The sequence below is a fragment of the Trichoplusia ni genome, chromosome 1 (genome assembly GCF_003590095.1).
Source record: "Trichoplusia ni isolate ovarian cell line Hi5 chromosome 1, tn1, whole genome shotgun sequence".
In the NCBI taxonomy this organism is placed as follows: domain Eukaryota; kingdom Metazoa; phylum Arthropoda; class Insecta; order Lepidoptera; family Noctuidae; genus Trichoplusia; species Trichoplusia ni.
The window spans coordinates 1,121,766-1,149,211 of NC_039478.1; the positions used below are offsets into that span (position 1 = coordinate 1,121,766).

General features: G+C 34.3%; 1 protein-coding gene across 3 annotated transcripts in view; it reads left to right on the top strand.

Annotated features, from left to right (window-relative positions):
* LOC113501432 overlaps nt 1-27,446 on the top strand; it is an 83,918-nt gene that overhangs the window by 51,168 nt on the left and 5,304 nt on the right. For 2 of the 3 annotated variants that reach the window (XM_026882685.1, XM_026882762.1), the window contains exons 6-8: nt 13,945-14,028; nt 19,027-19,171; nt 21,989-22,111. In XM_026882685.1, coding sequence (XP_026738486.1) covers nt 13,945-14,028; nt 19,027-19,171; nt 21,989-22,111 — 352 coding nt within the window. Of the gene's footprint in view, nt 1-13,929; nt 14,029-19,026; nt 19,172-21,988; nt 22,112-27,446 lie in introns of all 3 variants that reach the window. The other variant, XM_026882604.1, reaches the window with a different exon arrangement.

A 27,446-nucleotide genomic window follows, 5' to 3' on the forward strand; every position in this document is an offset into this window, starting at 1 on the left:
ATTCTTGATTCCCATCCAGGATAAGTTTGTCTCATGAGCACGATCATGTGTTCTCTATATGAGTGTAATTGATCTATCAGTTGTCTAGTATTCATAATACGAGCTTTCCTTAGTTTGAGACTAGAGGGCGTTGTGTGAAAGCTGAGGAAATACTTTCTTATTTAAGACTATGATGAAACTTCTGTCCAGACAACCTACTCGAAAAGCTGTGCTGTAAGCTTGAATTTACTCATAAGTAAAATAAAGGCGTCAACCCAATTTATTGGGTCCATTAGGAGTCCTTTCGGCTTCACGTTTAACGAAATCCCTTCATGCACATATCAACAAGAGGCTTAATTGTGTATTGAGAATTAAAACAGCTATTGACGTAACTCATTAACATTCTGGCGAAATAGCTAGAAACAGCAATATGTAGTGAATGTGGTACTAACGAACAAGTATCGCGCTAGCTGCCTGAACCACTGAGGGTAAACAGTGTTAACTAGATTGTGATGTAATATCGCTGGGCAATATTAACCATTAGTCTTGTGGCTCCGACGCGGTTGCCGGCTTCCCCATATTGGACCATGTGTAATTGGATTTACCTAATAGGACATGCTTAGCTGGTAATATGGGCTTGTGTTCAGTTGCAACCACTTACAATATTGAACACGGTATCTGATAGGAAGTTAGTATTCAGACACTTGTTATGTCATAATGTTCAGCTGGTTCTAATGAACTGAGCTGGTCTCCAGTGTCGTGAGAATCAAAGTAATAACTTACTATCTAAGAATCACTCCAATTCGCGAGTCAACATTTTAATTTACATTCACTAAGCCTTAAAAGCCGTGATAAGAGTATTTTTGCCAGCAGCTACAAAAATAGCAACTCAAAGTAATATACATTTATTAATCGAATCAAAAACTAGTGTGCAGCAGAATAAAGTTCAAATTGCTATACAGTTGCCACTGGTGTTCTTGCTGATAATATCGTCTAATTTGTTGGATAACCCGCTCTTATAAATCCAATTGCTCGTCGCCTCTCCTCGCCGAGTTGCGGTCGCGCGGGCTTGCATCGTTCTAATTACTTCAATGCAATTATTCAGTGGTTGATAGACAACCAAGCGTAATTGACTAAGGAAACTGAGATTATGAGATGTTAGACACGGAATTCGTAAGTACTTTTCTGATAGCTTTTTGTTTTAGGTTTTTCGTAGACGCCTTTTGTTTTACGATCTTCGAGTTTTTATATCATTGATAAGTCGATTTCAAATACTGGTAGATAAGTCAGTGGGTGGCACATCTACCTTATACAGAAAAAAGGGAAAATAAGGACAAGCTTGAAGCAAAAGAGGTCACACGAAATACAAATATATTCTAAGTAACATCTTAATCACACAAGATCAAAGCATTCACCTACATTTTATTTATGAATCTTCCTCGTCTTTTTGTAAAACGCGTTGTTTTAGTATAAAAACAAACCTTTAAACCGTGTTTTTGGTAAAAACCTTAAATTTACTCAGAAGCTGGTTGATCGACCTTTAAATATAGGCTAAGCTAGTAAATAGGTATATGCTCAGCATGAAAATTTAAGACATAAATAATATGTTTGACAAATCGAGAATATTGCTACTCATTCTCATAATATGAGATTGGACTTCTAAAATAAGGTTTGCAATAGTGGGAGCAAGGCGGTACACTAAACGGCATAGAGCACTCTCTCGCTTCCACAAATGCCTTACATTAAGACGTGACAGTAGGTCCCCACGGCACACTGCACAAGCAGCTTATTTGCAAAATAAATCTTTTGATTCAAGAAATATACACAACTAGCTTTTCGCTCGCGGCTTCGCCCGCGTTATATCGCGTTTCCAAGAGAACTCTTCAGAAGTCCGGGATAAAATAAAACTATCCTATGTTCTTTCTTAAGGTCAACTCTATCTCTGTACCAAATTTCATTAAAATCGGTTCAGTGGTTTAGACGTGAAAGCGTAACAGACAGACAGACAAAGTTACTGTCGCATTTATAATATTAGTAGGGATAGCTTAAGTTCTTTGTGAGACATGACGACAAGTTGGCAAATTGCAGTAACGCTGTGTCGGGTGTGAGGTTAGCTTTGTTAACGAGAAATTTATATTTTGCGTGAACATTTAACTCTAATTCCAATCTAGTGTGCATATATCTTGAAGGTAAGATAATAACTGATAATTTATTATCAGAACGCCACTTATTTTACATAAGAAAAAAATATGGAACCATAAGTTACAATTTTTATTTCAATCAAAATTTTATGGAAATCTATTTATCTTACATGGCTACATACAATTCAAATAGTTACTTACGCTTAACGTTTCAACAACAAAACTAAGTACATTTGAAAATTATTGATAACCTATTAAGTATATAGTACTAAAATTATATGCTTCAGTCAAATATTTTTTGGCAAACTCATTTTTTTGACCCGCTGCCGTTTTCAAGTTGATAATAAACATAAGCTTGATTGCGATGGTTCATCATCTTTTGATGTTGAGTGCGTTACGAATGGAGCGACCCTCGACGCTTGCCATATACGTCACAAAAGAGAGCCTATTACGAAAAGGTCGCTGAGATGACCGACATCCTAATTTAACTAACTAAAGGACGACCCGCAATTTCAATCGCGTCTAAAAATGAACAAACCTAAGCATCGGTATTTTACCGTTGGTACCTATTTATGTTGGTAAAAGAAAATTTGTCAAAAGCAAATAGAAAAAAGATCGTATATGTGGTTTCTAAGACGATAGTTTTGATAGTAGTAGGTTTTTCACCAAAGTATCAATATTGAAATCCAGTTTAAAATTTTGGTAATTTCAAACACTACTTAAACACTAATTCGTGTTTTAAAAAACTTAATAAAAATCCACATGCAACCAGTAATTACTTACATTTTTACCTATTACCAGGGTAATAGCACCGATAACATAGACTTATATTTCCACATGATCGATGCATGACAATTGCCAATCAGTATGATCTACCTACTTGATTGGTTTGTGGCGTCTCACGTATGCACAATGTTACTGTTTGTACAGATCAGTAGACAATCGCAGAGACAATATTAATCATATGCTAAATCGAGCAACCAGTATATGCGTTCCATTTGTGTACTATATAGGTCTGTAGATATACAACCTATTTGGGTTTAGTCAGTTTATTCAAATCGATTCAGAAGATAATTTCGGAAGCCTCTAAATATCAAAGCTAATAAACCTTTGATTATCCTATCGTTTAAGTTTTCTTATATTCGTTGACTTTAGACACGCTTCATAGCCGACACCAGTAATGTAATGTTTCTACTACTATTATAAAGGCGAAAGTTTGTGAGTATGGATGTATGGATGTTTGTTACTCTTTCACGTAAAAACTACTGAATGGATTTGAATGAAACTTTACCACAATATAGCTTATACATCACAATAACACATAGGCTAAAATTTTTGAGGTTTCTAATGTGAGGTCGTAAAAAAACACATCTTTTGCGCTTACATTACAAACGCTGACTGAATCCTACAAGATAGATAGAAGGCAGGTATAAATTATAACTTATATCTTCTAACTACCCGGACGAAGTCGCGGGCAACAGCTACTATATATATATGAAAGATTTGTATAGATTTTTATGCCATGCTGCATATAAAACTTCTCATAGAACTTACTGTAACCAGATCGGAAAAATATCTACTAAACTACTACGAACTAGAATTACAGATTACAGATTACAGAAATACAGATTACGCTGAATAAGCAGATCAAAGTGTGCACTGACTCTTCTCAAATTAAAAACATCTTAAAAATGCAAAGCATCTTTTTGATGTTAAAAAGGCAAAAGAATAGCGATTGTAAATCCCACACAGTGACCGCTTTCCAAAATTAAATAACGAAATAATAAAAAAACAACTTTCAAATAAGGAACAACATTTTGGTAGCCAGTAGCTATTTTCGGGACGGATTTAAAGCCCTATAAATTAAAACAAACAATTGATAGACGGATACCTCCTTTGTAATTCAGACAATCCGGGCGTAATATTTTATGTAAAGGAGATTTTTAAAACTATTCGCTTTTATGGTCTAAATAAAGTAATTTAAATGGGTTACAGCGGTTACCCAATTAAATTTCATTTGTGCAGATTCAGATTGTCGCAGATTATATAAAAAAGCTATGAGAAATATTAATAGTTATTAGCCGGTGTATAGAACACTGCAGCTAAAATGTCTTTTAATTTTTATGAAACTGCGTCGCAACCTTATTTCATTAAAAGCATCTTGATTCATTTGGCAAACTATTTAAATTGTTATTATGTTTATTACAAATAAAGACAAAGTTGCTCGAAAATACTTTAATTAGTTTAAAAAAAACTGTTCTAAAGTTTCACGTGAACAGTATAACAAACGCAAGGCAAAGCAAGTTAGAATTTAATTATTTTTCACTTAAAATGTCTGTCAATTACCTGTCATCGTGAGACGTCTTTTTCATGTCTATCCTAAGGCTAATTTATTAATTATTAAGTTAAATCAAGAATGTACTAAAGTTTCAAAGACTGCTTTTAATTTGTTCTTAACCTTATATGAACTGACTATACTGATAACGGCAAACCGCTAGGCGGTAGGTTTTTTTTAATTATGGCACGCCATGTGTACCAAACCTATGTAATACTTCAACGTTAACACCACGAAGCGCTTTTAATATAAAAGTTTCAAGCCAAAGGCCGGTACACGGGCTGCAACTCAATGCAAGCGACAACCAGTCCCTACTAATATTATAAATGCGAAAGTAACTCTGTCTGTCTGTTACGCTTTCACGTCAAAACCACTGAACCGATTTTAATGAAATTTGGTACAGACATAGAGTTGACCTTGAGAAAGAACATAAGATAGTTTTTATCCCGGACTTTTGAAGAGTTCTCTTGGAAACGCGATATAACCGACATCGACGCGTACGAAGCCGCGGGCGAAAAGCTAGTTTTATATAAATCAACTACATCAATAACGTTACAGTTTATAACTGCTACATTTCCAAGCGGAGATGAGAACCGTTGAATCTGATGTGCCAACATTATGGGAACCTATTTGGTTAGGGTGTGTGTGTGTTTATTGCCTGTCGGCTCCGTACCACTAGAAACGTGTGACGTGTGAATGTATGCCTTTACAGTCAATTTGTAGGCTCTTAAAGTGTTTTTGATGAAATATTTTTGATACGTGTGTTTTTGAGCTATATTAACTAAATGCAACAAATTTTTAGTTCTCGATATCATAAAATCATAATTTAATTTTTTATTTTTATTTTATTTATTTGGGAAAACAAACAATTAAACATTTAACATTACAAAAATAATAGATACAAGTTTTACAAATGTGCAACTAACACCGTTCTCCACAGATACACAAAGAGACAGTTTGGTAAAAAGACAAACGTGACATGACGTAATAATAACATAACAATGAAAGGTATACGTTGAAAAAACAATCATAGAACCAATATAATTTCGTTTTTTAAACGCATTTTGCTGTATATTTTTAACTGACGCTAAACATATTTTTCTAAATTCTCTGAATATTATTCAAACTCTTGGTCAGTGATTTCGGTAGCCGATTTAATGAAGTGGCTGGCGTATGTTATTGTTCGAAGTTCGAGTCTTTTTATTTGAAATTTGTTGTTTTTGTACTTAATAGCTAATATTTCTTCTCGTTAAGGTTATCAAGAAGGTTGCTCGCTTTCCTGACAAAAATATTGTAAACCAATGATTATATTAATACGCATTGTTGTATTATATCTAATCTTCATCACATTCACAATCAACTTGCATCCTTCAATCAAAGGTCATGCACTGGCACCTGTTTCCTGAACTCAATCCAGACTTTGCCCTACATTATTCTCGCTCAATTTCCGTCTACGTAATTAAAAATATTCTCATTAACCTTGATGTCACAGTAATGATCCAGATTTTATAGCTTGGTTATACTTATAGTTAGGTAAACGTTGGTTTGGTTCGTGGCGGCTAGTGAATTGTACAAGAACTAGAGGCAGGTAAGGCGGTAAAAACTAGTCTAGGTTAGTATGGAAATGTTTTATTGACTTGTTAGCAATATGTCTGTTACTCTAGGTATTCAGACTAGGTACATGTGTTTTTTTAGCCCCAAATATGTACATGGATTAGCTAAGCCCAGTCAGGCTTACGGACCCTTCAGTAATCGAAAGACTGGAGACAGGTTAATTTTGATTATCGAACATTATAAAGAACAATTGTTTGAAATGAAGTTTAAATACTTTGACAGACTTATTAGACATGTGGTCGGAACCTAATTTAAATAATGAAGTGAACCCATAATGCGATACTGAGTAAATAATATTTAAATAAAAAACCAGACCATAATAGTTTGTTTGAGAATTTGACAATTACAGATATCAATCCAGATTGCATGCAAAACTCAAATGATTACTTAAATTTTAAACCTATCCGTGTTTGTTCAAAAACCAAAGAAACACTTTAAGTCGGTCTTAAAGTTGAGTGTTATGTCGAAAGCGCTACACAAAGCCAACAGTAAAAGGCAAGGTCAAACCGCTTCAAACTTGAATTGAAGCGTAAAATTCTATAGTGAGCACCGCTCTTTATAAATTGTAAAGTGGCGAATAAATTACTTCTGCAGGCACTCAACGACGCCTGCATCGACATTTACCGGTAAGGGGAAAAATATTGAAATCTAATTTTGAAATTCTCAGTGCCTCATTCATTTTTCTTTCGCTAGCAACGAATAACCGAATCATGTGATTTAAAAAATCAATTTCAATTTAACGTCGAAATAAATCGAGAATATCTCAAAAAAACACGTTGCTTTGAATACCTTCCCTAGTAACAGGCCTGTGGGGATGATATAAATTACCTTAACGTCTGCCGTCGAAAATTAAAGTTCATCAGCGCAACACGTAAATAAACGAAAAAGTATATGGGTTCCAGCGGTGCTCAAACACGGGGAAACACAAACAAGGGTTACCGGTTATAAGCTTTCAGGTATCGACTTTTTTCGAAGCGGAAATAGACTTTGATATGGAAATGAACTAGTCACGTGAAACAAATTGAAAATGAAAATATAGAACATGCATGTAAGGTTAAATAGTTAATTGAAGCACGCGAATTTGTTTGAGATTACTCACACAAAAAAATATCTATCTTTATCTTACTCTAACACTACTACTTAAGTAAAATTAAAATGTTTTTATAATAACTATCGTGAGACTGATTCATTATTAAATGATGCAACGGTTTACTCACGCGTATTTATCGGGGTAGCCCGACTAGTTTCCGACCAGTTCGACTCGCGATCCCGCCGCGTCTGCTCATGATTAAGGACTCCGGTTGGGTCCGAAACTAGTCGGGCTACCCCGATAAATACGCGTGAGTAAACCGTTACATCATTTAATAAAATTAAAATGATTAATCTAAGGTCCGGATTGTCGTTGTTTGGTTGATGATGTCACGCCCAAGCTCCTTGTTCACTTGTTCTTTGGATGATCTTATGAAAGCTACAGACAGCGATATTTCCTTCGTTTTCTAGGCTAAAAATAAATACTTAAATCGCATTAAAATTGAAACTTAAAAAAATACGATCTTTTTTTTCTTATAAGTGGGGATTGAATACGTAGTTCATATTTGTTTTGACCTAAAAATAAATACACGAGATATTCCTTTCAAGAACTACACTTTGACTTTTCACTTACACTTGTTCTTTCATTTCATAAAATACAAAATGTTGAAATTGTATTTTTATGTGGAACATCGTAGGATATCCGCTCGCTTCAAAGTGATCTGTCAGGTGCAGGTAAACTTTGATACCGTTGCAATATATTACACATCGACAAGACACCATGCGATATTAATCATTTTTATTTTATATGATGGTACAAACAGACAGATTTTTTATTCATATGATACTTTTTTTGGTATTTAAAAATAAGAAGGGTAAAAATTCATTCCTCATTCAATATTATTGAGAAATAGTCAAACAATATTTTATAATCGTAAGTACATGTAGGTACCTAATAAAAAGCGGTCAATACTAAATAGATAAAAGTGTGACGTATTCTTGTACAATTTTCTAATAAATACAAGTGTTTTGAGCTACATGCTTTAATTAATCAATCTAACATAGTACAATAGTCCCTATTTACTAATTAGTAAGAAACCACTCAAAGCCTCCAGCAAAAAACCCCGAGCGAGATCCCTTAAGTCAGATACGGTGTAATAGGAACATTTCTGTCAGTAATAGTCCGAAATTGGGCAGTATCCGACAAATGACGCTAAATTCCCTCTCATTGTACTGAAACCTCGCATTTCTACTGATAAATTGTGAAGGTATGAAGAAATATTGAAGACCTTAGAGAGGCTTAACAAGCGCTGCTGGAAATAGGGATTATGAAAATGAAAAATCAGTTTAGCCTGATAGGAAGGTAAGAGAAGCATTATATGCGTTGTTGGTTTGGTACCTAGATAAGACATACACATATTGTCTTTGTAAAAACAACGTAAAGCTTAAGTAAATCTGTTAAATAAAAATTTGCAGAAGTTCTGTGACGTCATGCGACATTTTAAATAGATGTTTTACATCACGATCTCGTGGTAATAAGTGGTGAATGAAAAGTTTCATATATTCTCTCTGGGCCTCAAAATTGTAAAGTATTTTTATATTACTTTATCTGATATCCTTCGGCACACATTTCTAGATCTAGATCAGATTCGACGTATCCCAATATAGCTGAACTTTTTCACCTTTCCCAGTTTTCAAAAAGCGACGTCACGGCGGATTCGGTGACTAATAGTATTTGGCCCGTGACGTCTTTGATATCGCGTGACAGTTGTAAAACGAAACAATATTATTCAAACACAACTTCCCGGTTACGGTTAAAAACGGGTTGAGAAAAATATTCGTTGCCTTTCCGTAAAAGCGTAGAATATACACTCAATTATAAAATTGTATTTCATATGGTTTTCGTTTTCACAACGACAATAGTCTTACTCTTGGAGGTTGTATTCCCTCTGTAGGCTGAAAAGTTGACTTAAAATAATCTACGAGTATCTAGTTAATATAAATGCATCTTATGTTTAACTTAGCTCTGTTTATTCAAAGTGAATAATGTCCTTAATGTGAACGAAAATAAAACGTAATTTAGTTGCGTCACCACAAACTCATTCCGAAAAGATAACCAATCCACACTTCATTGAACATTAAAATAAATTAAATATTGATACTGGCATGTTGATAATAAATGTTAAACCGTAAACACATTTGTAATTAAAAATAGAATAACCACAAATTGCTTCAATTTAAAATCATGTAACATTTATTTTGAACAGTGCTTCGCGAAAAGGCATGTAAATAGCCAGGTAAAAAAAACAGTTTCTTATTATAAATTTATGAAGCAGCCAGTATTAAAACTCTTAAACCATATTGAGTTATTGCATTGTTTTTAAGGCCACAGGTGAGAGAAGACTTTTTAGTGATACATAATTATCCAGGTTTTATGTTTACGGTCCACTACTAAAACCAACTGTGAATAATGGATGGAATGGAAAGTTTTCATAGTAATTCAGCTACATTATGCACGTAAATTCTTTTTCATTGAGGAACTAAGCAAATCAGACAGTTGAAAACATTTCTGAGAATATTTTAATTACATTATTGTGCAAATGCTTCAATACAAGAATTTTCATTGTAAGAGTACGGTAATGTTTAGTGGGAATTTGTTTGCTTTGCGCTGCTTATTCTCCCTCATACTTGCTTTTAATTCCATTGGGTATTATTTCATGGTTGAATGTTTTCTCAAAATTCAACCTGGAGGTACGGAAAATTTCTTGTTTATCCAAAGTATAATGGGAATGTTTCTGAAATTGTTGACAGAACACTATAATATTTATGTCATTGTTTATAATAAGGACCAAATATACAAAGAGTCAAAAGAATCTATACATTCAGGATGATATATTATTTTATAAATTTGTGCGTCGATATGAGCTTACGGGTATGTAAGTTAGCCGCATTTTTTTTTTGAGAAATCATTCACATTTGCCGCCAGCCTCCCCTTGCGTTAACAGAATACTGTAACATTTAAATAGGAACGTTGTTGTTCTATACGAAGCCGAGTTGATAGTGTTTACTCGCGCCTCCCTACACATTTTGTTCTGTACGGTTGAGTCTAACTTGCGCGAAAAGATTACTTCCCACAATCCCTTAACTTCCACCCAGCGGGGAATATGAGAAAAACGATTTTCACATAAATGTCTTCGGCGGTTTATTCAATTTTTTTCCTTATTTTCGTGTAACAAACATGTTACTTATAGGTCCATAATGTAGCATGCCGCTTTGTTTGACAAAATTAGGTTAAGTTTGGTTCCATTCACGGTGCTTGTAAGTGTAAGGGAATGTGTTGAAGGTTTCCTTTAAAAAAGTACCAGATAAAAAAATACGTAATATTAAGCACATAAAAATACATAATGACATACAAAATTAACGACAAGGGGTTTTCACGTTTAACACATTAATCCATTTTGCTAAATTATAACACCCGTTTCATTTTTAACCTTTTCCGTCGCTTATCAAAGTCATGTTAAGTGAAGTGTGGCTCAACCATACGTACCTCTGTTGTAACAACGTAACGCGGAGATTAAATTCGACGGTTTTGACATATTTTACAACAAAGTAACGACCGGCATGAAACATTGGAAAACGCGTAAGTACATAATCCAGGGACCCAAATGTGTTACGTACACAGCGGCGGCCAGAGGGGTGGGTTGTTAACGTGCCAGTATTTTTTGCGTTCATTATTCAAACGTAGCCTGTAACGGTCGGGAGCTACATGCTCCTTCAGTAAAACTCGATATCAAACAATACTGCACAGGCCACAGCCAAAGCAAACAAAGCATGGCTTTCATAAAAATTAAGCCAATCGCGGTACCCATCATTCGAATTTGAGTTCGTTCTTCAAATATTTGATTCCTTTCATTTAAAACTACAACTGATTCTTTTTATACTTATTGTTTCTCTGCGTACTGTATATATCTACCCTCGTTTTTGTTACCGCAGTATCTACACAAAAAGGTACTCTGAATGTTTCTGTTTAGGGACCTTTTCTTTTTGGGTCTTCATAAAATATGAATTTGTCTGTTTGGTCATGTTGAAGAAGTTTGTCCACTATTTCACCAATAACCCCTCGTGTATAGCCTGTCAAATTAACGACACTTACTCACACGTATCTATTATTTGGTTCTCGCCACGGCCTTGGAAAACACGTACCTACTATATTTATTACCCCCAAACTAACAAAGGCAGTAAAAAGTTTTGTATCAACAGACAAATGGCATGAAATTCGTTTTAAGGTTATTTATTCAATCGATTGTCTTCCGGATGTTTGACGTGAGCTCATTTTTAATAATAAATGCGTATTCCAGACATATTCGGAACAGGACGTTGATGCTTTACGGAATTTTAAATGTACGTGTGCCTGAAAAAAAACTGTTTGAATATGAATAAAGAATTTGCTAATGTTTTCTATTCCCTTTAAATATTAAATCCCTAGAAGCATTTACTAGTTGGTAGCGTCTTCTAAGCAAAATGTGTGTTGCTCGGTAAAATGAATATGGTATGTTTAAGAGAGAAAAAAGTCTATTAAAATAAAGTTAACAATCTTTGAGAAGAGAATAAAAAGAGAATTTTTGAATTGATAACTGAACACATTTTTGTCGACCTGTAATCAAGGGCTATCATGTGCGTCTTCTAAATCAAGGATGAGAACGTTTCATCTGGAATTTCCCAAAAGCCAGCTGCATCGAGATGGTACTTCAAACTTTTTAGTACTTGAGTTAGTACTTTAGATGTTAAGTTGTAACGTCTAGCTCATCTTTAATGTTCATACGCGATCTAATCGCACCGATAAATTCACAGACTGGAGAAAGTTATGTACTTATAATAAATAACATAAATGGGTTATTTTACTCGTTATTCGTCGACAAATTTAGTCGATGGATTGTAATAGTGTTATCATGTAAGTCGTGCTAACTGATTAGATACCGTCGTACAGAATAAATGATTTAAATTTTCTTAAAGTGGCCATCGTTTACCAGCCCTTGTCTAGAACCATTCGGCAAAACAGACAAGGAAACGCTTGATACATGTAAAATTTGGTAATCAGCCGATTCAAGTCTGGCTGGAGGCTTGTACTCTGGCTAGAGGCTGGTAAAATTTCACCAATAAATCCGGGAAATTAGTCAATGTCTGCGCCTACTGAGAAGACCGCATAAAAAAAAGGATAAGGTCAAACAGGAAGATCATAAGATAGCACGAAAAAGTCTAGACAGATAAACGTATTAAGCAAATTTCTATAAAGCTTAGTTTAATATTGCATATTTAATATCACACTATGAGTTTTAAATAATTTATAATGAATTTGATTGCTCTGATATTTCCTTATTAAAAGGCATTTCATGCGTAGTTGCTCACATTATTAAAATTAATAATTGAGATATTGTTGAAAACGGTTGAAATGAATTACTTGCTTGCCCATATAATTAATGAAGGCGCTCAAGCGTACAAGTTTTAGCACAATAGGTACATACAGTATTAGCAGAGCGTTACAAATTCTATTAGTAAATACCAGTAGGTGCACCCTTGTGGTGTAGTTACGAAAATTAGTTAAATCAATTTCTGTTCGAAACTATGTTATTTTAATCAAAATGTTTGGTAGTGAGGCGTGGTATTGAAACCAAAAACCAACTTGTATGCGGATGGAGATTTTAAGATTATTATCTAAATGATTAATGAAGATGAGTTGAAAAGCGATTAGTTTAATCTTAATAAATTGAGAGAGGTTTCATTATCGTTTTGCTTAATATCTTCATGTAGTCATTTAAAACTCAGAAGAAGCCAAATGATATAGTTGAGTAGTAAACTATGTAACATGAAAATACGTAAAATAATTTACTAAAATATGTATAATGCGTGTATTTCGTAATAATATATAAGCCATGATTTAGTCTTAAAAGATGACTGTTAACTCACAAGTATTCATCAAATATTATTAAAACGTATTTTAATAAAGAATTATCCTCACGAAAATTACTATAAATTATTTAGTCCCTTGCGACTTGATTTCTTAAAGCCAACCTTAATAAACTATTTTCTTCGTCTCAACAACCTTTCCGTTACTGATAAAATTATTAACTGCTAACATGTCCAATAAACAAGGCAGAAAGCAGCCATTTTGTAGAAAATGTCAGGAGCAAAATGTCTTAAGTCTTTTGTAACAACGATAACACGAGGCACGTGCTACGATCGTTATTCAATCATGTTATTAATACTTAAATACATAAAAGTATATTAATATACTCTATTCCAAGGTTATAAGGTCCAAAATGGCAAGTGTATGTTTTGAAAGCAAATCAATATATGCTGGAACTTTGCGGCTGAACATAACTATTTGTACCCTTTGTACCTGATTTAGGGGGAAGTTAAATCTGGTCGTATGAAGGCTCGTTTGAATTAATATTCCGTCTAAGAATTATGGAGACCTATAGTGTTCTGATAACCGCCCCGCTAATATTAAAACCCTTTGAAAGGCAGATATGATCTTTGTGTATGATGTTTGGCTCTTCATTTGGATCTTGTTTATCTGCATGAGGAATCTCATGGATACACGGCTGTCATATGTAGTTCATTTTTCTTTACATAATTTGAATGTTTATGTTCATAAAACCTCGTTCCTTCTGATAGCCGAATAAACGCATCAAAAATTGTATTTACCGATAGTACCACTATGTAGGAACATATTGTGGTATATAAAATGACAATATAAGTGGCAAAAAATAAACGGAAGATGGGAGTCTAACCCAAAAGTTTATGTCAATGTGTCTACAACTAAATAATCAGATATCGTTGTTACAGATCTACGCTATGATCTGCGTGATCTCGCAGTTCCAGGAGTACAATGAAGGTCGCGGCACCGCAGCCTTCGACAACGTCGACAGGGTAAGTACAGACCTAACCTCTTAAAGTGACATTCAGTCGCGGAAGCTAGACCGCACTCGCTTCCATACTTTAAAAGTAGGTCGTTAACCTCAGTAAAAGATTCTGATACGCATATAACCCCGTACATGTTAATTATAGAAAGACACAATGATTTCTGAAAGCCCTTCACCCTACAGCTGAAAATTTGTTAACTTAACACAATCTGTTTAAGTTTCGCCTAACTTTACACAGCTACTGGAACAACATTGCTTAATTTCGTTGTTCTTGCTGTTACATTGTACTTATTTGAACTTAGCTCTATATACACGTCGGCATTTGTTCATGTTTTCATCATCCTCGCAATCTATTCGTAACAAATACTCCTGCAACAATAAGTTGGACGAGGCTACTCCGATTTGTGATCAGATGGCTTACGTAACAATAGATGTTTCATCGTTTCATTCCAACAGACAGAAATTCTATCCAACAAAACTATGGAATAAACGTTTGTACGGGTTCTGCAATAACCAAGTAAGAGTTATCGGGGGTTTCTATCAAACGATCTTTATATCGGCGATCAAACGGAAAAGCTTTTATCAAAACGTTTGATGAATGATGTCCGTGGAAATACTTTTGGTGCTTAATTATTGCTTGACCTTCGATGAATTGTAAACCTCGGATATAAGCAATATCAAGGAGTTTTTATTGCAGGCCAAAGGCCTATTATGCGTTCTAGTATTATGTTCGTAAAAATATGAAGTGGCGATATTTCGAATTTTATAGTTATGTTATCAGACTAGTGGGAGTAGGATAAAACTGTAACAAACAGCATAACCTGCATTGCAACAATCGTTCTGTCAACGATTGGCCACAGGTTTTGGTGACAGGCGCGTTTGAAATCAGCTAGAACATTTGAATCAATTGTTTGTTTAGTTTTGATAGTATGTGATTATTGGTCGCGGTTAGTACACATTTAGCGAAGTCACGTCAGCTTAATGCGACGGCCGTGGCTGGCGACGCGTAATCCACCGACAATAACACATACATTGTTTGGTACGCTGAATGCCATTAGTCCTTTTGATCGAAGCTGGCATGTTAATCAATCAACCTACGTATCAAACGTGTTGTGTGATCGATAGCGAAAACGTTTTAGATATCAGTCGCGGAGACAAACACTCGACATATTGGGAATAGTGAATGACACGTCGACGTCTTGAAGATGTTGTATACACAATCGTTGAAGTAACCTTAACAAAACAAGATACAGTATATTTCAGAGTATTTCGCTCAAGTTATGGGAAGCATTGGGATGTTCATGTAGTTTCTATTAGGGTAATTTTGTATTGAATCATCGAACATTCTAACTTTTGGATTCAGCCATTCGAATGGCATTCATTTCTGACTGCAATGCTTACAAAGACCCTTTTAAGTTCTGCATGCATGAGACACAGGAATATTTCATAATGGTCATCTAGGGAATTCCTACAGTATATTTGCCTTGTCGAAGTACAAAAGTTCTACATTTACTTATTTAGCTTTAACCAATTCAAGAAGTTATTTCTCAGAGAGTTTGCTGTTTGAAATTTTGCTTTGTAACTTCACGCAGCGTCAACCAAAATACAGGTACTATGTAACGCACAGTTGGGTAATTAAAACAGAATAAGAGGTCGGGATAAAGAGAAGTGTATGACTTATATTTAAAAAGCTGACTTACCGACATTCAAAAAGATTTGTTGGCCAGTATCACGAGATTTAAAAATAAATCGAACTTCAAGTGACCTATTCGTGGTTTGAATTTGGACTCAAAGAATTAACTATCATAGTATCCAGGATAATATTAAAGAGAGAGTTTATTATAGTATTTAAATTAATGATTTCTAAAAGAATTGATATTGATTTATATCAAAGTTGTGACGTAACATCAATGATATAATTTTATTTTTATTCCTTTTGCTCTACTTGTTCCAGCGTTATTGCTTCCGTTTGCGCAAATCGTATTCGTTAAACTACGAATTGAAGAAATTTTTATCTTGTCTGGTCTATTTTTAACCGCGGATGCAAAAACAAGTGGGTTTTAGAGTTTAAAATGTGTGTATGTCTGTCATATGTGTGTATGTGTGGCATAAATCTCTCAAACGAATAAATCAGTTATCAATATCTATTAATGATATTACCTCTATCACCTCCGTTATGAGCAGAAGGTTGAATTAGTCAGTTTTCTTAGGTTTGATGAAATTAGCCCAAGATTGCGGAAGCATCAAAATTACATTACACATTACTTCCTAATATTGGAATCGAATAAAATGCTTGACTATAACACTGTGAATTACGACAAATAGCAAATTGTTGAAACCGAATCATCAGCTAAAGCTGATGCAAGATGTCTCATAACTTAATAACAAGATGCATAATGGAGATGGAGACCTGTAATTAAATCCAGTCGCCGGTCGGCTCGGTAGTCCATCGAGCTCGCTTCTCGAATGCCATTAGTGGTGTTCGTCATTAACGCATTGTGTGGACTTCGGTTTCAGAGTCACAGTGATTTGTTACAAATATTTAATAACATTAATAGGGATTTTGCATTACAGCAAAAAAGATGTGTAAAATTGGGACTGAAAAGGATAGATGAAATTGTTTAGATTATTTTGTAGCCCTTTTTTGTACTGTAGACAAATTTTTGTGTAATTATTTTCGGATAGACTATCCTATATTTTTAATATTCTAGAAAAAATCTTAGGTTAGAAGAAATGCAACGCTTTACGAAACTTGCTCAAGTCACATGCAATATATACATAAAATTTCATTAGTTTTGGGTTTTTTTTAAATGTGTTATCCTACCAATGCCTTATTACTATAATAAACATCAGTCTGGTAAGTTATGTTGGGGTCGACTCCAAGGCTTAGGTACTGCATACAGAATGCAATTTACATTTTTTTGCGTGGCTGATGTACAAATTCTAGTCAGATTTTCAAAACGCCCGTAGTCTTATGACGAATCTTAACACACCCTTGAAAATTGCTTTAAGCGCGCTTTATTTGTCGGCAGATTTTTTGTAATACGCAATATTTCGCTTTTTTCTCTGCGGTTTAAATAAATTTTTTATACGTACGTCAGTACGTGACATAAATTATGGTTTTCCGTATTAGTATTGTCTTCATGATAATTATAAATGAATTCGTTATTTTCATTAAGTATTTATACAACGTGATATACCAATTCCACAATGCCCAAACAAACAAGTTTCAGTGATTGATTCAATTGTAGTTTATGCGTGAATATCAAATCAAAGTTGCGTTTTTCATATTTGTTTTAGAAATAAATGCTTTAACAATTTCCCGTATTCCATTAGAATAATAAACAGAACATAATTTCGTAAACAGATATGTTATATTTCATTGAACGACAATCACCCAACGCCATCTAGCGTCACCCTTAGCAAAGGTAGTGTAATTAGTACTAGATACAAAAACATTATTGTATACTTCCAAGTTCAGAATAAACTGATCTTCACACAAATATTTGTCCTGGGTGGGTATAGTACCCTCCTTCGGTGTAGGGCCAGGCAACTGACCATTAAAAGATAATTATTTACTGTGAGTTTATTCCTAATTATTCATCTAATTCAAAGATATCGGTCTCTTAACTTTATTGAAGTATAATCTTGGAGCAAAAATCACTTAAGTACCAAGAATACGATAGACTTATGCAAAAATTGTTTCAGTTTTCTTATCATTAAAAGTTGTCTGCGTCTTAATAAAACAAAACCTTATTTTACTTAAGTACAATGTTAAGCAAGAATATCATTCAGTGAACTTACCATTGGGATATAGTTTTACAGCGGTTTGTTTCAGATTTTCCTCATTTACAAGAAACTTTTGACCATTGTTCGCGTCGTTTACTTAGGCCTCTGTCAACGATCTAACATTACTAGCAAATTGACTGACAAATTTTGTAACCTCCTTCTTTGCAAACGGTTTTTGTCATGCTTGGATCCTTGTATTTTCCGTAGTATATTTTTTCTGATCTTTGCACATTGGTAACCGAATACGATATTATTAAGCTCTGCTTTACATACTAAAATAATATACAGATACTAGTTCATAATATTTAAAAATACTTTACTGCTAGTAAGTATTATATAATACACAATTTAATTATCAAACTCGAATAGCTATTACCATGCTCTGGTGATGACGTGAATGACAAATTTATCGGAACTACTTAGTTAAAATTAAATATGTAATTAATTTTCAAACGAAAATAATATTTACTCTATGACATGTATTCAAAAGTTAAGTAGGGTACTTGTAAACAGGTTTTAATTAAAATGTAATGTAAGACACTACACGAGAATCTCATTTCAGTAACCTAATAAACGAAGAGCTTTGAATAAAGAATTTAATGTTAAGTATCAGCTAGACTAAAACCTTGTGAGACCGCGTTATCACGAATACCTCTATAAATATTAAAGAGTTTGACTAGATCTTGGGGATGAGTAGCGACTAGGGACAAATGGAAGGGAAAGGTCTTAGCGAGCGAACACTGCCTTAATAAGATGTATTCTGGAGATAGACCAGGTCAAGGATGTATACATTTTTATGTACGCTTGGCGTTTATACAGCGTGCAGCGGTCGTATACATCACTGTCCTATTAAACCGACCTTTACACCAAGGATTAGATACGTTACTGCTGCGAATTTGCTGCTAATTGTAAATTTAAGACGAGAATACCAAAGTACACAATAATAGTTAGACAGTGGGTATCTTCTTTAATTGAACAAGATCCAAGATTGTTTCATTATATCCTTTAATATTTTCTTTGCTTCCAAAATGTCCATTTAAATTTTAGCCAGCGTTTCGAATTTAATATTTATTCTGTCTGTTCTATTTCCATCAGCTCTAATTGCGATTCTAATGTAATAAAAAAATTGCATAAAAAAACAAAATATTTTAGAATGTTTTTTTAATTTATTCTTTTAGTAGGCACGCTCATCATGATTTATTTTATTATTGTCTAGGCTACGGTCCAGTATACGGCCACGGCTCAACATACGCAGACCACCAGCTCGGCTCCAAGCGGCCGCCGCCGCTCCGCGGGCAGACCGATGCCCAGCCGCTGTGACCCTGAGGAGTTCTCCGAGGCGCCCCAAACCAAACCGATCAGTAAGTCCTGGTGACCAACACCCACGACTTAAAATAAGATCTTTAAGTAGTAGGAGAGGGACGTTGTTTTACGTCATGTAGGAAATTGTCTCGCATCCTCAATAGTAACTACCTTATTGCATTAAATGGTGGTAGTCCCTGTATTAAGAACATAAAATGCCGTTTTAATTTTAATCAAACATATAAAAAAATTTGATAAACTTAATATTGGATAGAATCATCCCTCATAGAGCGGAGGTGAATGATCCTTATATGATTAAAGTTCTCATCAAGGCCTCTGCAAGTTGGTCCTGTGTCCAAGTGCACGCCTTTGCAAAGGACTGGATCTCTTCTCATTAAGGTAACCTGTGAATGAAAATAATTGAAATTAAATACTAGCTTACCCAACGTCATCGAATTCGTATATAATAGAAAGATTTTAGAGCTAGAGAGCCAATTATAAAGGATCCATTCATGAGTTAGAGCTATCAATAAAATAGTATGATAAGATTAGTGACAGCAAGACAGAACAGAATATAACATGATTATTAAAAGATTTACAGATTTATTTCAACCCACGGACTGTCTAAAAATAGTCTGTGCAGTGCAGGAGCATATCTTAATTAAATTAACCTCAGAGTAAAACGCTGTGGCAATATTAAAATTTCACTAAATTATAACGATTGCATTTTATTTTTTCTTTCCTAAGCTAGCAGCAGCTCCTATCAGTAACAATGAAATTCGATTGCTCTAAGGTCTGTCATAGACTTGGCTGTAGGATCCCGTTTTTGCCTTGCTACGTAATCAAGAAAGCGTTTTATTGAACAACCTCTTCTACAATGAAATCTCTCTCACAGAGAATGCTTTTCAAATCGTAATATCTATAAATCTTTCGAGATATTGTCATTCGGGCAATATTGGGTGCAGTGTTCATAAGAGTAGGTAATTTAAAACCGTTGCCTTAGTTTTTTTGTTATGACAATTCGGTCTAACCTTTTACTTACTTCACATCGTATCCATGAGAAGTTTGTGAGAAGGAATTATTTTGTTTTTTTTTTTATTATTCAAGTATGTGTGGTTTTGCTTAAGTTTTGGTACCTACAAGGGTACTAGGAAACTTCTGTCACAAAGGCAAGTAGGTTTACTGAGTACCTAAGTGGGTTTAGCTTATCATGTTTTTTTTTTCATTATTGTGAAAAGGTTTGCTTTAACTTTGAACTGAATTTGAATTTATTTACTGTATTTTGATAGTTTTCACAAACTGAATAGATGTGGACTAAACTAACCTACCTGTCAACCAACTTGGTTCGAATATTTGGAACTACGCAAAATATCGTAAATACCAAACATTATATGCCAAAAAAGCCTTATCCCCAATATCAATCAATAAAGTTAAGATTGAACGGAATTGAATAAATTTCGGCCGAAGTAACGTATCCTTTTAGACACCATGTTTTTACTTTGCCAGTGGTTTACAAATACAGGGAACAGGGTTATTTTTCGTTATCACGTACCTTTTATGTTCTGTAACCCTTAATATATTGCTTGGCAAAAATATTGCCTAATTTGTTTGGCTTAAAAAACCTAAAAGAAAGTCGAGAATCCTCTCCACAACATATTATTATTACAGTCATTTATATTCTGAAGTAGTATAATATTGTAGAAGTCAAAAACATTTCGCTTTATATATCTTAAAATGTTCTCAAGCCGCGAATATTGCCTAAGTATGATACATTAGCTTTCATAAAAGTCTACGGAATTGTGAACACAAGTTAGAGTTTAGTAGATTTCGGGCCCGAGTGCCGTTCGAGGTAATACCGCCGATATCGAATATCAAAAGCAAGGCAATGGTAATAAATCGTAGAATCGTTTTATTGATTCTCGTATGAAGCACATTGCGGTATTCAAAACGCCTAAGAATGAGTAACTACTATAATTAATACACATAGAAACTCTTTACTATGAAATAGAAAACTTTGCACGTGAATATGAAAGGAACTACTCTTCTATCTAAGCTTGTTTTGCCTGTGGGGTTGGTTCGCCACCAGGTTCAGTTTAAAACCATATTCCATCACGAGTTTGATTCGAGTATTTCAATATTCTAGTCTTTAGGGCTTCATATCGTATTGATATACATTAAAACGTACAGTAAGGAAACAAAATAACCTCGCCAAATTGCTGAAATATGAGTTCATACGGGATTGATATCACTATAATAAGCAGATATATTGCTCGAAGCATCGTTTGAAGTGAAATTTGCAAGCTGAACGATTTCATTACGGGGTTATTTTCTAACGCGACGTTGGTTCAATCTTCACTTATTTACAGATCATTTCAATTTCAAGAAACCTATACCTACATACTGTACATACTCGCATGTTTCAAATGCAATCCTTGCATATGCAGAACTCAACACTGAAAACATTGCTTTAGGTGTAAATAAACCGTACGAAATCATAAAACTCTGTTACACCCCGAATAAATGCATTTTTATCTCTTTGTCTTTTCAAAAAAAATGTATGGAATATTTAAGCAATACTGTTGCGTGAACCCACAGCCTGTTCAACTGTATCAAACACGTTTCGAAAAAACAAGTTGGCGATACGCAATTCAAATCTATTCCCTGAGTGACACAATAAAATGTTCGGATTGTATCAACTACGAGCCTTTGTTACCAACATGACAATAAATGTTTAAAGGTCATGTTTGAAAAAAAATTGGAACGGTACACACCTGACCAAACTTTGGTTTAAAAAAAAGCTTCACAGGACAGGGAATAAATTTGAAAACGGTAAATTCGACAGTGTAGGTTTTACTAATAAGGTCATATTTTCACAGCGTCCGTACTATCAAAACCAAGCCGTTCCGCCGTCAAGAAACACGTCCAGTTCCCTGACGAACAGAGCTGCATCGAAGAGGCTGCTGAGCTGCCGACCGAAGCTGGACCTGTAGAGAAACCGGGTGAGATATTTTTACCAAAGCGCAGGTGCCCCAAATGCAAAAGGTAGGCACAGTTTGAATTTACTAAGAACGTGTTCACGTAGACCGCAACTTGTTATGTCTAACGTCTTCGTTTACCTCCAATCTTGGTACTTATTCTGTTCTTACAGGGGCAAAACCATTTTGCAAATTTCTTAAATAATATTCCTCTGTACAAAAAGATGATAACTTAACAGATTTCAAACCGATCTTAAAATCCTACTCTGTTTAAAAGTAGAGTTACTTTTTCCGTGCCCATGTTGCCAATGACAAACAGCAGAATTAGTGCCAAAGCTTTTCAAGAGTGAGAGCTCGAATGTCTCGTCCTTGCTAATTACACTGTGGTATGTATTACTTGTATACAAATGTCTACCAAATCAAAGAAAACATCACTACTACTCACTTATATAGATAGTGATAGCTTGTGTCGTCAATAATCACAAATTACACCGCAGGACCATTGCTGCTGTGCAAAGAACAAGAAATATTAACGCACTTCATACTCATTATCGATCAATTAATTTCTTGAATAATATATCCATAAATCTTTTGTTGAATCTTTAATCAATACAATCTCGAGGTCATGTCTTATCGATTAGTATTCATATTTAGAATCCAGCCTTGATTAAAATGTTAGGGCTTGTAAATTAAGTAATTTCTACAAAATATTAGACATAAATTATAGCTTCGGCAGCGGAGAAGGTACGTATGTTAATGTTTGTTATTTATTCCTAAATTTCAGATCATGTAATACCTTTTCCAACATCATAAGCCTTCCACTCGCTCATTATTATTCGCAGTGCGTCAATGTCTAGTTTTATTCTCAGTGACAATCGATATTATAACAATTTTGTAACCTTAGCGTAATTGATAATTACTACTATTAAAGGAACCGAAGGCTGGGAAATTGCACAATTCTTAGATAATTAGTATATAATTTACAAGCTGTGTTGTTTATTTTCTAGTACAGTTTACAAAGGAATAGTTTGTTTTATAGAGATAGAATTCCATATATTGTTACCCTAGCATTAGATTAGAACCTTTCTGCATTGAACAACCCCTCATCTTCCTTAGTTAATTAGAGACTCAAATTTATGAATAACTTAAAATTATTGTATTGAGGTGTCGAAAACTAGCAGCCTGTAACTCTCTTATTGATGTCGAAGGTCAAAACAGGATCATCGTCTAAATTCTAGTTACACGGGCAGTTAGAGTCAACAGTCGCATCAATGAATTTGGGAATAGGTAGGTATATCTAGATCTTTGATACGAGCTAAGTGGCACATGAAACGGTAATATTAGGAGAATTTGTAAAGGAGCGTTGTGTCATACATTTATAGGTATAAATATCTCCCAACTTATTAAATGAGTGAGAGTGCTTTTTTATAATAAAAAAACAATATTTAAATAAAATGCTTGTTCCTGCTGGGCTGAAACTGACAGCTTGATTTATATGTAATGGTTTCTAGATAATGTTAAAAAATAAAAAGTGATTGCGTCCAACGGCTATTTAATAAACTAAATTTGATTTTCAGGAAATACCATACATATGATAATAACTTTTGATTACGAAATACCAAAAAAGCCTTTTTACTAAGATACGTTAATATTTCTCGATCCATGGGAGCGAAACAGCGTGCAAAAGCTGGTTATAATTATTAATAAGTTATTGCTCTGGCATTGCAACATAATTTACAAGTGACAAATTCGATTGTAACAATATATGATATCACCCGCTTAATGGTAGACTGTTACCAATAAATTATGGAGCACATAATTATATAATTGTGGATACATTAACTGTAACTGAGCTGCAAACCACATCTTGTTTGTGAAAGAGATTTTTTAAATGCAAATAATACATAAATTATATTTTATTTTCTTTCGGGAGCTTACAACTACACGCATGTAGTTAAAAAAACTTAGATTAGTAATTGTCAATAAGAAGCTTCCATGAGTATTTTAAAACAAAACGGTACTCGTATCATGAATATAAAACAATCTAGCAAATGGTTAAACAAGTTTTGAGTATGCAAAGATTTCAAATACAAGATATAAATATTAGGCATCATTAATAAAGCACTAAATTGAACAGGACCTGAATATTAATTCAATAATTCACTTAAAGCCGAAGATCGAGCTCAACCATACCATGGGAGAGGCCTGTGTACAGTGGACTATGGCAAGAAGATAATGAAAACTTTACTTATATTAAATTTGCCTTTAGAAATGTTCGACCAGGCATCTTCAATTTAAGTTTCCAAAACATTTTTGGTATTTGGAACGTCCGATATTAGTGTCCAAAACTTGTTGTTCTTGTTGGTAGAACTAGCCCAAGTTTTGTATACTAGACTATAACAAATACTTGATTGAATGTTTTAGCAGACAGCTTATAGTTTTTCATGAATAACTTCTTGATTTCGTAGGTATACAACATATTCACAAGTCATATTGTAGCATCAACTGCGCAGATGCCGTTGTAATGCAGTTGTGTCTGTCAGAATTGAATTATTTAGGTGACTTACTGTTGATATTCGCCTGTCTACAATGCAATATTTCATAATAATAGTGTGTTAAACTCTTAAACGCCTTGGGGTCACAGGTTATCGACAAAGGATATGGCTTTATATGTACAGTCTAGATTCTGGTCTGTTATGTTTTAGGATATAAGAATCAAAGCCCAGAAGAAAAAAATGAAAGTTTTCGTCGTTCCTATTTACACAGAGACATTTAAAGATATCCTTTCTCTGTAAAAGCGACGCTAGCAACGAGTTTTACTATACATTTTAACACTTTTACTTTACAACCTTTTTCCAATACCCATTCTCTAACTTTATTATCTTTTCCTGATGATTGCTTTTTGTTTCGATTTTGGCAACATCCCAAGAGGCTTTGACAGAATGTTCCTTCTGTGATATATTACGAATCCGTGCGCTTCTCTACGAGTTTAACATCTAGTTAAATCAACGTGTCCTTGTTGGACTATAAAATAACGTGGCACGAACTGGGACTATTAGCGGTTTATTGTCATCAAAGTTTTGCGATCGCTTCGTGGCTGTAATGTTGTGGGGAACGCGGTGTGTTTTATTTGGCCAAAACAAAAGGAACAAAATTAGAAGAACATTAATCACCTTCTGCGTCTACACGTTGCGGGCTGTGTGCTGATCGTGACTCCCTTTTACTCTTATTGTCTGTATAAATAATGTGAGGTATTGTGAAACAATTAAACAGTACAGGTGATTTAAACATAAAGGTTTTCGGGGCTATAATTATTTTTTAAGGATCTGTACTGAAAGAGAGGCCTTTGTTATAGACTTTGCTCTGTCTATCCATATGTATGTCATCGGGATATGACGAATGAAGCTAGACAGTTAAATTTTTCACCAATGAGGCATTTTTCATACCGCTTGTTTAAAAGATCGAGGTTAGGCAACGACGTTTGAACGACAAGTTTGATAATTGATTTTTATTTTTAGTGAGGAATCGCGAGTCGAGTTGGATACGCTAACCGAAATATTCCATTTCATTAATAACTATTCGATTCCTTTTGTCCACGTTCTTTCTCTGAGCTGTTTCGAGTAACACGAAACACAATATTTGCCATCAATACGTATTCATTCGGACAAACACTCGAGTCGCTGTGGTGAATAATATGAGCCGTTTGGCTACATGTTGACTGAAGCAACGCTCCACGCTCCACTGAATAAGGCATCCAATTGACATGGTATAAGGATACTTTTGTGTACCACTGGTGTGACACAATGAATACATTTCCAAAAGATATTTGGAGACATTTTGACGTTCTATCATACGAAGTATTATTGTTGTTCTATATGCCATGGATGTGTACTTAAATAGCTTTTATCCTTTCGCAAAACTTCTAACATTGAATAATATATTTTGGTTCTCTATTATAGATAACTTTTAGTATACCAATAGCCCGAATTAGTACCTACAATAACAATGTATGCCCCACAGCGGGCAAAGGCGTCTTTATTTGATTTGAGTTTAATATTTTGTAATCCCGGGTGCCTCACGATTTTATCCGTCTCAGTGTATTTCCACAATTGACAATAGTTTTGTAGCTACCTTGGGCTACATGTCTGTTTGTCTATAGAGCGGAGTTCGATGGTCATCACATTAGACAACGATAGCATTTTGGACCTGTGTTCCCGTGCACGCCTTTCAAAAGGATTGGTTCTCTTCCCACGAACGAAAAGAGATATATATAAATGTTTCATTTTCTTGCTCTCGGCATGATGTGCCGAAATGTTTGTCAATAAGAGCACATCAAAACTAACAAGTTGGAGCCCAATGTAAATACACTCAACACCTGTTACTTTTGTTATTAGTTTTCTCGCTTATGATGCCAAGCTTAAAGGCGGGAAAAACTAGAATCTTCTACAGAATCTATGAAGGTCATAATCTGGTTTCCTATGTACTCTGAAAAAGCGGTTCCATTTCCCAAGCGGACGTTCTTACTACTATCTAGATGTTTGTCATTATGTCTTAAAATACTTAGAGTTCTGTTTTTTTTTTAATTCTTAATCACGCGAATTGAATCTCGAACTTTTAGCCAAACGTACTTTAGCCCGAGTACAATTTCTACTGACAAAACAAGAATGAACAAAAATATTGCTAGTTTAGTGTTCATGCAAAGCATCAAACGACCTACGTCGTTGTAGCGAGGTACCATATTTATTTTGACCTTTACTTAGGAATGTATAAGTACTACTTACTCGTACTCTGAGATTATAGAATCGATACAAGGTAACTTATAAAGACTTATCGTAACGACGACTGTGGTTTATACACCGAAATAAACCACACGCTGTTTACTAAAAGGAGTTCAGTGTTTCTATAATTGTCGCAATTATGAAAGGTCACGTCCATAAAGGTTTCACGTTGTTTTGTTTGTTTTTGAACACAAAAATAGTTATAAAGTTTTCAATAAGTTTGCTGTAGAGGTTTTTTGAGTTACAGTATCCAGCTTGTTAATGTCATACTATAATTTCATGACAAATATGTTGACGTATATAGACAGATACTTACTTTTCTTAAACGTATTGTGTAACTATTTTATTTATCTTTAAACTTCTGTTTTAATACCTCCATCTAGAATTTGATTGATACACAACTTTTTGCAGGAAATATAAGTAAAAATCCCTAATTTAACTCATTAAAAGTGATTGTCAAGTTTCATCAAGTTCCTTTCATTTTTTCTTAGTCTTTTGGACCAGATAAATATAAACAAGGCCTGCTTAACATATTATCAGCTTAAGACTTTGTATCACGAAGTATACTTAGTAGCACATAA